Raw genomic sequence first — 14592 nt, 5'->3', positions numbered from 1 at the left:
GAACCCCTGTACCCCGCATCCGCATCCAAGGAGTGGCGGGGGGCCGTCAGAGAGCGAGCACGCTTCTTCGACTTCTTTTTATGGCGTCGCATACTGGAATCCAAGGGCGAAGACTTGGAGCCCGAGCGGTCACGAGAACAGCCCATAGACCTGGAGCGGCGGTGCGACGAATGCCGGACCTCCAGCAACTTCCGGCACCGCTCCCTCAAGGCCTTCGTGGCCATGGCTCGACAGTCCCGGCAGGCCCGGGAGTCGTGATCAGTCTCCAGGCAGTAGAGGCAAACATCATGGGGGTCCGCCACGGATATATTACGGCGGCAGGCCCCGCAGGACTTAAATCCAGGCATCCCTACATGCACCAGGGGAAACAAGGGGTGAGACAAAAGTCTCAAAAAGAAGTCAAAAAGTGGCTTAGGTATGTGCTCTATCAGGATCTGTGCTTGCTGGCGCGGAAAAATAAAGAACAGACGTCAGCGCGCATGGGTGGCGCCTAAGTAGTCTCCATGACGTCATCTCGGCGCTTACAATGCCAGTGACGGACCCGGAGCCGCAGGACGCCACCTACTGACGCGCAGGGGTACTGATAAGCAAAACTTTCCGGATCCATTCTGACGCCTGGGGATATTCTTAGGTAAGGAATCTATTACTAACGTGTCTCTTTCAGATTCGTGGTTTTACACTGTGTACATGTAGTACAATTTATTAATTCTCTTGGGTCATATTTTCAGTTACACAATAAATGTGTGCGTTTTATTGTCTTTTCTGTTTTACTGTATTTCACAAAACACGTGAATATAGGATATGGTATTTACTGCATGTTTTGGCTGTGGTTTACACGAGCTGGCATTTGTCAGTTGCATGCTACACATTTGGTTTTAACACAATTAGGTGGCCAACTGGAAATTAGTATGGTTGCTGATGTGATTCTTTTTTACATTCTAGTTACCACTGAAGAAGTGCCATGCGCGAAATGCACTGAGAGTATATCATTGTGGTTACCTAGGAAGAATTTTTGATTCTGACATGCTGTAGAAAATAGCCGGCATAGGCATTTCTCATGTATTTGAAGATTGGAATTTCGATGTTTGTCAAAGAGTTTTGAAACTTTTGAAGAAGAAAGAGTAATAAGCCGATTACTAAGGGGAACATGGATTAAATTGCATTAAACTGGACTTGTGACTTTTGCCCGTGCCTGTCCGTTGTGCGACTGGGAGCAGGTGCGCCTTTGGGCATCAGCCAGTTTTGATAGTTACAGCGTGTCTCTGGATGGAACGCGCACCTGGTCAGCACATCAAATATTCTTCCGTTGAGCATCCAAACACATTAAAGCAATCTTTGTGATAATTCTCATACTTGCCATGTTACTGACGTCAAGCAGTATTAGATGAGCAGTAGCAATGTGTTTACTGCCTGGGCAGTAGCAATGTAAGCTCTAAGTGTTGTAGCAATGTGAGCGCTAAGTGTTTACAGCCTAGGCAGTAGCAATATAAGGTCTATGTGTTTATGGCCTGAGCATTAGCAATGTACGTTCGATGTGTTTACAGCCTTGGCAGTAGCAATGTAAGCTCTATGTTTTACGGCCTGGGGCGGTGCAATGTCAGCTTTGTGTTTTTGTGACTTGGGTACTAACGGAAACTTGGGTATTTGTGTCATATGATAGTCCATGGAGAGCCACGTTAGATGTGCAATGTACACAATTGGAACAAGGGCCAATGTATAGATGAATAACAGATTGAGAGACTTCTTCATACTCCCGCTCTGATGTGCCAATAGGGCTGGGACAGACACACACAAATGTCTGGAGGGCTTACACAAGAGGGGTGAAAATGCCACTCACGTTCAGGGCTCACCACTGGGAGACTGAGTCAGTCCCCCTGACATGGACAGTAAGGTTGTGGTAGTGTCTGTGATGTAGTAGGCACACCTCTAGAAGGGCGAGAAGACTCCGTCAGAACCTATCCAGTGTTAATGAGAGAGAGCAAGGATCCATTTCAGCTATCAGCATCACCAGTCTTTCAGGCTACAGCAGCAACTGCTGTTCGGATCTCCCTCACGACAAACGTTAACATTGAACTGACATATTCTGACATCTGTTGCACAACTATACCACCTCTTCCTCTCCCCTTAGCGCCATCACTTACTTTGGTAGAGTCAGATTCCTTCATCACCATGTAGGGTTCGCAGCACTCCCCAATATCGCCTTGCTGCAAGACCTTCTCCAGCTGGAGGGACCAAAAAAACAATGAAGCACAGAGAAGGCAAATAAATGGACAGACAATCCTGGTCATGCACACTGCACAACTTGCCATCAGAAAGGAGACGTGCCCTTTTATCGGTATTTTAACATCTGGACACAAAAATCAGGAGGTTATAGGGCGGAAACAAAAACTCTGGAGTCAAAAACATTAAGAGACAGGCAAACATTAAGGGTTATTGTCCAAGGGTTAAGACACGAGTAGGGAAGACTAAAACATATGGAAGATTTAAAGTAAATGAAAATTCTAAAAGTTAAGGGAAGGGTAACGGGGATCTCTTCAATAATTAAAAAGGTAAAAAGAAATATTACATTAAAAAAAACACTAGATAATAAAAAGGTTGAGGTGTACAAGTTGATTTCCAATATAAATTACATAAAAAGGAAATTCGAGATTTGCTTGTGATTTTTCTAAACTAAATGAAAATACTAATAATCATGATCATAATAAATAGGTCCCTAATTTGAATCACTGACGAGTGAGTAATGTCCATATCTTAATCATACCCAGAATTAAATATGGAAACTTCAACGTCGACAATGGCAGTATGACTACTAAGTGCCTACTGCAGCGTTGCAATAGAAACCGCGTGCAATGCTTCTGCTGCATGCCTATCAAAACACAATCCTTGCGGAGGGTATAGTACATTGTGACAGGATTACAGTGGCTGTACCACTGCACAAGGCCCGGCAACAGATTGTGAGCCTAGCACCTTACACAACATGTTGGATGTTAGATGGGGAGGATCTGTCTTTAATGTAGAGGACTGACGGTTGACCACTGCATGCACCCCCGGCACACAGAACTAGGTACCCAAGGTAGGGGTCTCGTACATACCATTGCACTCATCTGACAGGAACAACTCTTTGTCTATTTCACAACCAAACTTCAAAAACAGAACAAATTGAGAAGACTTTCAGATATCTAGAACCAAAACCAGGAATACCCTAAAAATGCAAGAGAGTCCATAACATGCTTCTACAAACAGATAAATATGAATGTAAAAAAACATCATATGCACATTACTGGCAATCACAGCAGGATCTGGCACTGAGATCTCAGAACAGAGACTGCAGCTCTACATTACAGGGAAAGACTGCACTGACAGACCACAACAGCAAGATGTGAGAACACAAGAACAGACTCCTGCTCCACTACACACATAGCGAGCACTAAACCCACACATACAAAAGCAGGTACAGTGTTGAGAAGTAGTGCAAAGAACATAACCCAACTTCCTATAGATAGGCAGCCGAACACATACAAACAGCATACAGCAAACAGCAGCAAGATGTGGGACTTAACCACAGGTAGAGAGCTGCACCCACACTAACAACAATAGTAAGCATCAGCCCTGACAACTAGAGCACTGCTAGAGGGGAACAACAGCTGCAAGATGTGAGAATAAGAACAAAACCTACCCCCGCATAGAAAGTCAAAAGAGCCCATACAAACAATACCAAGATACTAAAGGGAACGAGAACTAGACCAGAAAACATAACTACACTAACAATAGAAAAAGCTCAACACATACAGACAACAGCAGTAAGATATGGCACCGAGACCTACAGTGGAGAAAATAACCCTATTTCACAGGAGGTTTCAGACCACACAGACAACAGCGAGAAGCAGCACGAAGGTTTATAGTAAACACTGCTCCTTTCAAAATAGATCGCACCGAACACAGACACAAGAGAAAGTTATGGTCTCAATAAAAGAGCTTTGTTAAGAAACAGATGGAGAATTAAATGAAGGGAAAAAAATTATTCTACAGAACACAACTGAAAAAGCGCAAACAAGAAGTACTACCCTGAAATTATAGTAGTCAAATTGGAAACTGAGTTATGGAAATAACAAGCTTGAATATTATCACATTACAATAGACACTGGTATATTAAACTATATTTTTCTAACAGCTAAAAATTATTTTACACAATCTAAAATACTTTTCCACAAGATTCGATGTATTTCACAACCAAACATGAAATTAATATGGGTGGCAGAAGTGTAACCTTTGCCTGTAAAGCTGGGAAAGATTAGCCTTTGTAAGGCCAGCAAAGTGTCCTAACGTCACCCAAGACAAAGTTTTATATCGTCAAGCCTCCAATTTCCTGAAGTGAAAGGCTCCCCCTGTACCAAAAGAAATTTGTGCAACTCCTATGCAAGCATAAATTCATGAGCAAGTCACAAATGCTCACATAAAACGCTTTGGGAATCCGGCTGGGAATATCAGGAGTAATTCAGACAGAATTAAGACACAACAGTTCACAAAAAATGTATGCAATTCAAGTCCTTGAAAACAAGGAGAGGGGCTCAAAAAGTCCAAAGGGACAGAGCACCAAAACAAACTATATAGTTATAAAGATTCCCTCTGAACCTGTATTTTCTGTTTTTCTCAAGCAACCAATGTCACACCACTCAGTCAGATTCACCACACCGTTGGAACGACTTCATTCAAGATATGAAAGTCCTTACAATAAAAAAACAAATGTTTATATATCTATAGTGAAATTCAGAGATAAATCATCACATAAAACGTCATCATAAAAATACATCAAAGAGTGACAGAATAGCCTACAGGGGCTATAAAAAACATATTAAAAAATACAATTAATATATCATCATTAAAAAGAACAAAAGAACACCTCATGGAAGGGAAATATACAAAAATTAAGCCTTTACAGTGTTAATTTGAACCTTGTGTAGACAAGACTTAGCAGAGAACAATTGTCCCTGACTTCTATGATTCTTGTCCCATATCAAATTTTAACCAAACGCTCTGCGTCCTCCAGACAGTATGCTAATTCAGGCTTTAGTCTATTTTATTTTTGCAGTGGGTGTCTATTTTCCATGCTTTTTAAAATTTTTTATTATTAGCAATAATTCTGAATCAATTATTCAATCATGTCAGAGAGCCACAGCTTTAGCCACTATACCACAGAAAACTCGCAACTCAAGTCTTGGTGGTGACATCACCTTTATGGCAACTCACATTGGCAACAAAAAAGGTAACAGATACTTGGAGGAATCTCCACCAAAACGTATTACTCATGGCATTTTCATTCCTCTGGTTTTTAGCACACTGCTTAACTGACTGAGACCAATCATAAGAAGATCAGTTTTTGACTTCACTCCAAATGAGACAGTCCTGCCCCAACTGCAAGATGAATCCATGATTGTTTATAATGTAGGTAATTGTAGTAAAACTTTCTACTCCTACATAATCAAGCCCTGTTACAGAGGGTTCCATTCGCAAGAGAAGCATAGGCATTTAGAGTATAGCAGAGCGTGATCCCCCGCGCAAATCTGTCTCAATTATGCTCGTCATCCCTCATTTAGAGGAGGGGAATCACCAAGTTTCCATCACTGAAAACTGAAAAGGGTCTGCCATCTGAAATCCTTGACACAGCATCCCATTCGGTGAAGAGTCAGTTGGTCACAGTGATTGAAGTCTCATTCTATGTATCGCACTTTGTCGCAATCGGACTCACTTGCAATGTCAAATTGAAAAACGTTCTTTCTGATTCATTTACATGCATTGTTATTTTGTGGAGCTTCAGTGAGCGTTATTACAAACCCTTCATATCAATAAATGAACAATACGCTTCAATAGTTACACAAACACATATTAGACACAATAAAATGAACAGACATACAAGTTTCGCAATCCGTGTTACAAAGTTCACACAGGTACATTAATCTATGTCCCAGAGGATATAATAGATCCCATGTGTATAATGTTCACAGTTAATGAGTGACCAAGTAACAAGCTGTCAACGTTTCGACCCATAGTACAAGTTTATATGGTCTTCTTCAGGAGAAAAGAGCAGGTAGCAACCTAGGTTCTTCAGTTATGGCAATTTTTCATCTACTAAATATGTTTAAAAAAGGGCATTTCTTAAAAGGATTACATTTCACCAATATGCTTGTAAGCAACATAGTCCAAGTAGGAAATCTCAATGCCAGTGCAGCAGCAGTCCCTGAAAGGAAAAGAGCGCAGGGAGAAACACCCCTGAGCTCCTGGACATTATTTTCCACTTTTGGGGTTTGTTTCAGAAATGAAAAGAAGAATGCAGAGTGGGCTCCAAAAACATGACAGCCCACTCAGCATTTAGCTTTACCAAAAGTACATCTGCTGTTGGGGCAGGGAGGGGGGGGCACTTTGGGCAAGGAGATGTCTGCCAGGTAAGCAGGGGTCTCCAAATGTGGTGGGCTGTCCTCTGCCAGAGGGTGGCAAGTAGGGACTCCACTGACCCAGCAGGCAGGCAGCTGACTAGAATCCAAGTGACCTGTAGTGAACACTACTTTTACAAGTATATTAAGATATGAGAACAGACATTTAATTTAGTAGATTTACAATCGCTCATTTGTGTTAGACAATAAATATGCATGGAATATATTCACATTTTGTTTTATTTGATAGACTTATGGTTTAAAATGTGTATTATGCATTTTTTGCATTTTATTGTTTATATGTATTTTATTTTTAAATATATTCAAATATCCTGCTGGCCTACTAATTTTTTATTTTTTTTGCAGAGTTTTATATAGCGCGAACTAGAACCAAACCGAATCAGTTATCAGAGCGCTTTACATAGTACCAGTTACATTACATGAGGACACGCTTTCATTTTAGGTACGGGGAGATTAAGTGATTTGCCCAGAATCACAGGGGGTTTTTGGCGTCGTTACCGAGACTCGAACCCAGATCCCCAGATCTGAGGTCGAGCGCCTTAGCCGTTAGACCAACTTGGCACTCAAGAGTGGGCCCGGTCTTAACTTTTGCTGGTTGACTCTCACATATACTGCTGCTGGCCAAGTGGTGGCTTTAAGTGAACCTTTCTTCTTATTGCATGCTAAAAAAAAATATACATTTTTTTAAAAAGTGAACTTATAGACTAAACCAAGTTTATGAAATACAACTGTTAATAAATATTACAATTGTTCTTCTTAAAATGATTTGCATGTATAACGTCTATGACTTTTTTTTCTTTTTGGACTAGTGAATTCCTCTCCTTCTGTGTCTCCTGAACCCATGAAGATATAGTATATGAAGTCTTTAAGTTTACACAAGTGTATACCATTTTTTAATATAAAGCTTGTTTATATATTTATTCTTTTTAAAATCCAACTTACATTTACTTGTATGTTAATTGTATTTTAATTCGATAAAATGTAATTAAAAGAATATAAAAACAAATGACTTTCATAAAATAAAAAAAAACTCTGTAACCAATCTAAATGGTACTGAACACCTGGACAAAGAAGAAAAAAAATGTTTACCAAGAAGTAAATAACTACCTTAACAACAAGAAAAATATCTGGTGAGGGATAGGTAATGGAGAAGAGAGCAGATCGTGCCAGGGTGGAGATAGCTGCATGAGCGACGTGTGCCCGCAGCATTCCTTTCATTGCATCCGAGTTCACATCAAAGTAAAAGTTCTCTGAAATCTGCATTGGGAAGAGAGCACAAAAAAAGAAAAGGTAAGAGGTTATGTTTGGCGCACCTGCACCCTCCGATTGAATAAAAGTAACTGTTCTGTTGCTCAGATCCTTGTGGTAAACTGCTCTGAAGAGAAGAGGTTTTTCTTTATATATACACATTGCTCTAGGGTTATTGAGGTTTTGTAACATGCTGAAAATAAACAGAACATCTGTGAACAAACATACCATGTATTTTTATACATTTAATATGAAATAGTACCGGGCAATAAAGAAATTTATAAGCCATGTATGAGAGGAGGTTTTTTTCATGAAGTGCCAATGGCTGCCATCACAGTACAACCTCAAACAAATATGAGTTAGTGGAAGTCATCAGCTGGTTTGCAAGAAAAAACAGATGTTGAAGATTAAAGTCTGACGGTGAAAACAAACACAAATTTGGAATAAACTGTATTTCCACACAGGAGTGAGTTGCATTGGAAACTGGGATGGATGGAAAAAGGTATGAACAAAACAGAGAACACATCTACCAAGAGAGAACCCTCACTGTGGTAAAGCACCTGCTGGTGGGACGACTGCTCTGTCCCCAGGGAAACAACGTACACAACGAAAGCGGGAACTGATGTGTCGCTTCAAGGAGCTTGGGAACTGACGTGTCTCTTCAGGAGCTTCTTCATATCCTGTTTATGTCCTTAATAGTGGATTAGTGGATGGAGGATGTATTTTAGCCATATCTAGCACATATTACCATGCTTGATAGATAAAGCGAGATCACCTTTGATTCCAAATCGTGTATTTAAATCACCTGGGATCAGAGGCTTAGAGGTGGTTGGTTGGTTAGCCTTCAGCTGCCCTCCAGCTACTCCGAATTTGCCAAGATATTATTTTACTGACTTTTTCTTACGTTATGTGCTCAACAGAAGAGAGCTTTAAAAACAGTACTGGGAGAGGGGATGTGGCACCTCCCACATGCTAATCGGCCGCTCTGCAAGTTTTGATTGAGCAGGTTTGTTCTTCCAACAAAAGAGAGTTGCTTGTATTGCACAGCTTTCTTTGTGAGAACGCTTATGCTTAAGACAATTTGCTGGAGTTGTTCAAAGTGGCCAGCTAAACATCAAATACATCCTGTTTATCAAGAAAATGTTAAGACAAAGGCCTACGCCTTACTTATTTATTGTGAGAAGTATCTCTTAAAGACAATCGGCCTATGTGGTTAGATTGATTTTACACCGTGTTAAAGCCTGTGTACAGGTATTTCATTACAAGAAACTTTACACATTACTATACTGGATGAGAGGTTCGCCATTGGTTACCCTCACTGATAAACTCAGAGAGTAGAACATTTGCATCCGGATAATCGTTAACATTTTGTATTGTTTTGCTACTGTGTACATATTTGTACTTTTATGACTGTATCTCGATAGTTTCATTGAAGGAAAGCTTATCCTCCACACAATCGGTGTGGGCCTGTTAAGGTTGCAGCCTAATGATAATCACTGCAGGACACATTAGTTCATTGGGAAATGTTATTTTAGATGCTATAGGCCAAAGGGCAAAGGTAGTGGGCCTGAAGTATTTACTATGAAAATCATATGTTAAAGCAAATTGACCTTGAAGGATGGATTGTTAGTATACTGTAAAAATCCCACTCCAAGATAGCTGCCTGCAGCAATGTTTGATTTGTTTTGAACATATTCCTTATTGCAAGCACTTGACCACCACATTTAGGCAGTAGCATTGTTTCTCATTTCTACTTTTCATCTCAATGTATCTTTCACATGAGTAGAAGGTTGAGTGACAGAGTGAAAGTATGCTGATTTATTGAGTGTCTAAACTAACTAGTGACTGAAGGGGCTCTTTCACTGGTAAACCAGAACTAGGAGGACTGCAATGCTTGTTACTACCAGCTTTATTGTGCTGATTAAGCTTTTTTTATGCATATTCCATTCTGTATTTCTTTATGTAAATAAGTAGCATTTATTTTCCTTCTGAAATTACACAAATAGAGTATTTAGTTATACTGCAAGAGGGCAAGTTCCAAGGCTATGCTCAGTGACTGCTACTACTAGACAAACTGAGACAGGGCAAACATTCTGCCTCAAAGCACAGTCCCAAGGTTACAGACACTGGCAGATTTAATTTGACTACTTGTTCAGGTAGAATGCAACAGTGCAAAGAAAATCCCCTTTTCCAAGGGAGGAATTGAAATGAATTGAGAGCCACAAGCATGGTGTTAGGCTGCATGATTCAGATGTAAGGTTAACCTCCTTTCCCTGTCTACATGCCTTGGGTCTGGAACAAGCCCAAGGTGATGCCATGGAAAGAGTTCACATTGAGGGTGACCTGTGGTTTTAGGAATCAATAGGAACCTCTTCAGTCAGTCTTTCTTTCAGTGCCTACCTGACCACAAATGCTTGAAAGGACCGAGTAATGAGAGAAGATCTTTGACTGTGCTTTCCATACCGGAGCAGTTTATGAAAATGAGTGAGCCTGATTAATGAATGGGCAGCGACACTCTTACGCAGGATGTCACATCACATTCTCAACTGAATTGGAGTGTTTGATATGCCTGGAAGTGAAGCATACGGTGATTGCTATGAAGACCGCTTCAGGGATACTGGGGAAATCATCAGCTATTGAGGGTCCTGTCACTTTACACTGTTCTCCCAGGTCCACCTATACTACTGCACTCTTATGTGGAAAACCAAGTTAGTCCCTTCAGATACCGGATTCCATAGTTCGTGAAGTTAAGCACAGCCTTACTAGGCAGTCTAACCTGTGGGATCAACACTTTCTGGTGTTGTGACCGTTCCAGAAGACGTCTGTTCTAAATACTTTGTGCCAGCTTGCAAGCATATCCCACCATGTTATGATGTGCCCTCCTGAGGTTAAATCACTATCAGGAATTTAGTATATACCCACTGGGGACACATCAGGTACTCTGTGCCCTCTTGCAGATAAGTTACTACCAAGAGCACATTCGCAAACGTTTTTTAATACCTAGACTGAAATATAAAGGCTTTATGCAGGTTAGGCCTGCACTAATATATTTATAGATGCTGAATAACCCATGGGAAATGTTTTAATATTGCCAGCTTTTTAGTTTCGGCGGTTAGGGAAATGAAAATAAGTTTTTGGTGATGTGGTTTCCATTTGGTTCTTATACAGAAATGATGGTAAATTATTTTATTTTGGAGCTCTGGCGCATGAAATTGTTTTAAAAGAATTATGTGTACACTAAATCCTTTGTAATTATGGTAAATATTTTTTATTTTGATGTCTTTGGTATACAAGATCATGTTCCTAAAGAAATATGAATATGTTTTAAATGGTTCTTTCAGATTTCATGTAGTATACCTTATCGTTTTAAATTAACCGAATAAAGTGATTTTGACTGACTACTACCAACAGCCTTGTCCCACCTTGTGGGTTTATCACTTCCAGGTACTTTGTGCTCTCACCATGTACAGCATACTTATTCTGCTCCCTCCTACTCCTTAAAATGTGGCCTTTTGACAGCGCCTGGACAAGAAATTCCACAATCAGGATAATTTTGTTTAAAATCCTGTCAATCATTAATGCAGCCACTGCCAGTGACCTACACTCAGAGGGTCAGAAGTATCTATCTCAGAAAGTCGTGCGAGATCAGCAGATAGCAGGCTCAAATCCCAGCAGGGATGACTCAGCTTCCCATCCTTCTGACATGCAAACATTGAGGAGAGCAATCATAATACTTTTTACAGATGTAAAAAGCTGTAAGACTAGCAAGCCTGTAAACAAAGCATATTTCTGAAAATTACTACTGTCACAAAGCGCGCACCTTTTTCTTTTCCTTGACATCGTAGAGAGCCAGTATGCCGAAGATGGGTTCAATTTCGATCTCAAACCTAGAGAGAGACAAAAGTCCTTAAGATCAACAGTGAGACAGGTCACAATAGAACATGTGCAGTAGGAAGGATTTGTAGGACAAAGGCACTCGGTATAGACACATATCACCTAAATAATAAACCAAGGACTTCCCCCCACAGAGATGAGCAGGGTAAGTCTGTGAGAAGCTGAACAAGTGATAAGATACAAGAAGCCTGCTTGCAGAAAAACCTGAGACGGAACGGATTTATGTCATTCCATCTCAGTACATTTCAGAGACATTCAATTTCAGAGAATCTTTTTTGCTGAGAACAATTTCAATCAAAATAATGGACATTGCTTTATATTTATTGAAATGGACACTGCAAGGAAAGCTATTTGGTTGATAACTTTTTAAATGAAAAACAGTTATATATATATATATATATATATATATATATATATATATATATATATATATAATTTTTTTTTTTTTAAATAATCCACCCCAGCCCTTACAGGATTTATTATTTTGAAATAAAATGTGTCTTGCTAGGGTTCGTGGCCTTAACCCTCACGCAATGGTTATTTTGAATAAACGTATTCTTCCGATTTTGTTTTGTTTGATTTAGTTTGTCAATTTTTTATTGAAGTGGTTTTCTCTGAAATTTATAATAATGGGATGTAATCAGGGCACAAGTCGTGAAAAAAGAAGTGGGGTGACGCTGTCACCGGAAATGACGTCACAACAGGAAGTGACATCACGAAAGGTGCCAAGCTCCTCGTCCCAGAGAGGCCGAAGAGTGAAGTCCAGCTGTTTGGCAGGGGGGATGGCGTCCCCCCGGTAAAATTAGTGGGGGGACGTGGTACCCCGACTCGAGCCCTGGATGTAATAGTGGATACTTACGAGACACAATTACCTTTTTAAGTGAAGCCAGTGTAGTGCAGTCAGCATTCAGATCCCCCACGAGTAAACCCATGGAAGCCCCTTCAATAGACGGAAGTTAGACTTACTTTAGCGAGATACATTTCACCAATATCCGCTGTCCAAAATGTTCTTTGGGAATGTCAGGGATGTTGCAGCGCTCCACCGCTTCATCCTAAAAGAGCGATAACAAAATGCGGTCACACGGATCTCCTGAACACACCTTCAAGGCAACCAAACATACAATGTTGCACACTGTTCAGAAGAAATCTGAATATTTTGATTTTCAAAAAAATCTATGCAAATCTTTATACTTGTGCAATGCATAATAACGCAACAATAATAGTGATTGAAATTATTGCAGACAGATCCCCAACATTATATGCGTTGTTGTTAACTCCAGGTCATAATGTAAACGATCCGATAGAAACGGGGTGATTTTGGACCAGTATCCAAATAGATGTGGGCAGCTCACCAATATGCACTGTATCGGCTGCTTGCAATCCGCATCTAGGGTAAATTATTTCAATATCAGGGTTGTTGGTGCACCACTTCATAATTTTCCCTAGTGTATAGTACAACAACTGCTAAACCTTTAAATTAACAGAAGTTGCCAGAGAACTAGTTAGATTAAGGGCTTCTTCTATATCGCCTGACTGGATAACCTTCCCAGTCTTAAGTAACATTCCATTTTTAGGCCAGCTCAGTCATATCATCTGTCCTGTTCTCGCTCATTATTTTGTAGAATTTACAATTCGCTGCAGTCTCTCAGGTAGAGTACATAAGTGATAATAGATCATGATCTGTTACTGGCATATGCCGGCCTAATGTTCTTACTGCATAGTCCCGAATTTGTAGATAATTAAAGCAACTACTAAATTCAACTTTTACATCTGGGAAGGTACAAAAGCCAAGCCGATCATACAATTGTCCCAAAAAATGTAAATGCTTTATGGTGCCATGTCCTGGCTATTGAATTGTGAAAAATAGACCGTAGACGAGGATTACTCCACAGAGGTGTGCACAATTTATTAATAGCAATCTGATACTCTTTACACCATTCCCTCCATAATTTCGAATCAACAATTATAACCTACAAGCGAGCCCAACTGAAATATTTAGGGGACAATATATCTGCATAGGAGATACCTTCTATCTGCACCAATATCTGTTTGCTTGATCAGTTGGTTCTTAATGTCACTGTTATCTGTAAGAAGACAGCAAACACGCTGTACAAAAGCTGCCCAAAAAATGTGTCCTGAAGTCGGACAATGACTATCCCCCTATAGAGGGGTAGCTTGATATATCATTCCCTCTGATAATACAAAATAAGGCTACCTACAGCAGCGTCTAAGCGCTTGAAGAACGAGTTAGGTGTATGCAAAAGAATTGCATGAAAAAAGTAGTGGAATTTGTGGAGGATATTCATTTTGACAATATCGCTGGGTTACTTTTTATAGGTTGTAAGAAGGGCTTAGGTGTAGCACAAAGAGTTAAGGAGACAGGGGATATCTTCCACAGTTGGTCCTGTAAATTCTGAATGTCTCCGACATTTTACCTGCTAGAGCCAGCCACGCCGTGGAGGTTTGATAAAGAATTTGTCCATGTTTCAAAAATGTTTTGCCAATACCCATGCTCCATATTGTCCAGAGATATACCCAAGACAACTGATCGAACGCCTTCGCAACATCAAAGAGGATCATACTGGCTTGCTGATTTAATGTACTGGCGGCATCAAAAAGCAATATTGCAATGTTAATATGATTAGTAATGTCTCCTACTAGGTATGTCCTGGTATTGTTGTATACTCACAAGATCTTGCATACAAGAAACAGGCGGTGTAGCCAATATTTTTGCACAGATCTGCATCAGCATTGACTAGAGAAACAGGCCAGTATTATCCTCTTTCTTCTGTTGGGTTGCCTTTCTTAAGAAACACAATATTAATGGCATTCCATGAATCCGTCATGTCCGCTCTTGATTGATATCAAGAATAACCTGTAGTAACATCGGTAGAATTAGGTCAGCAAAGGTTTTATAGAATTCAAGAGGTATGGTGACCTCTCCTGCTGCTTTCCCATTATGGCTGCCTGAACCTCTACTAGTATGATATCGCCCTCTAGT

General features: G+C 40.2%; 1 protein-coding gene across 8 annotated transcripts in view; it reads right to left on the bottom strand.

The window, feature by feature from the left end:
- Positions 1–14592, bottom strand: part of DOCK6 (dedicator of cytokinesis 6) — a 439831-nt gene that overhangs the window by 342983 nt on the left and 82256 nt on the right. For all 8 annotated transcript variants that reach the window (XM_078684817.1, XM_078684827.1, XM_078684835.1 and 5 more), the window contains exons 7-10: positions 12558–12643; positions 11518–11584; positions 7557–7706; positions 2142–2222 (exon numbers count right to left, since the gene is read on the bottom strand). In XM_078684817.1, coding sequence (XP_078540943.1) covers positions 2142–2222; positions 7557–7706; positions 11518–11584; positions 12558–12643 — 384 coding nt within the window. The remainder of the gene's footprint in view (positions 1–2141; positions 2223–7556; positions 7707–11517; positions 11585–12557; positions 12644–14592) is intronic.

The sequence above is a fragment of the Lissotriton helveticus genome, chromosome 1_1 (genome assembly GCF_964261635.1).
Source record: "Lissotriton helveticus chromosome 1_1, aLisHel1.1, whole genome shotgun sequence".
NCBI classification, from domain to species: domain Eukaryota; kingdom Metazoa; phylum Chordata; class Amphibia; order Caudata; family Salamandridae; genus Lissotriton; species Lissotriton helveticus.
The sequence above is the reverse complement of the archived record's forward strand: the minus strand, read 5'-3'. Positions and strand labels throughout refer to the sequence as shown.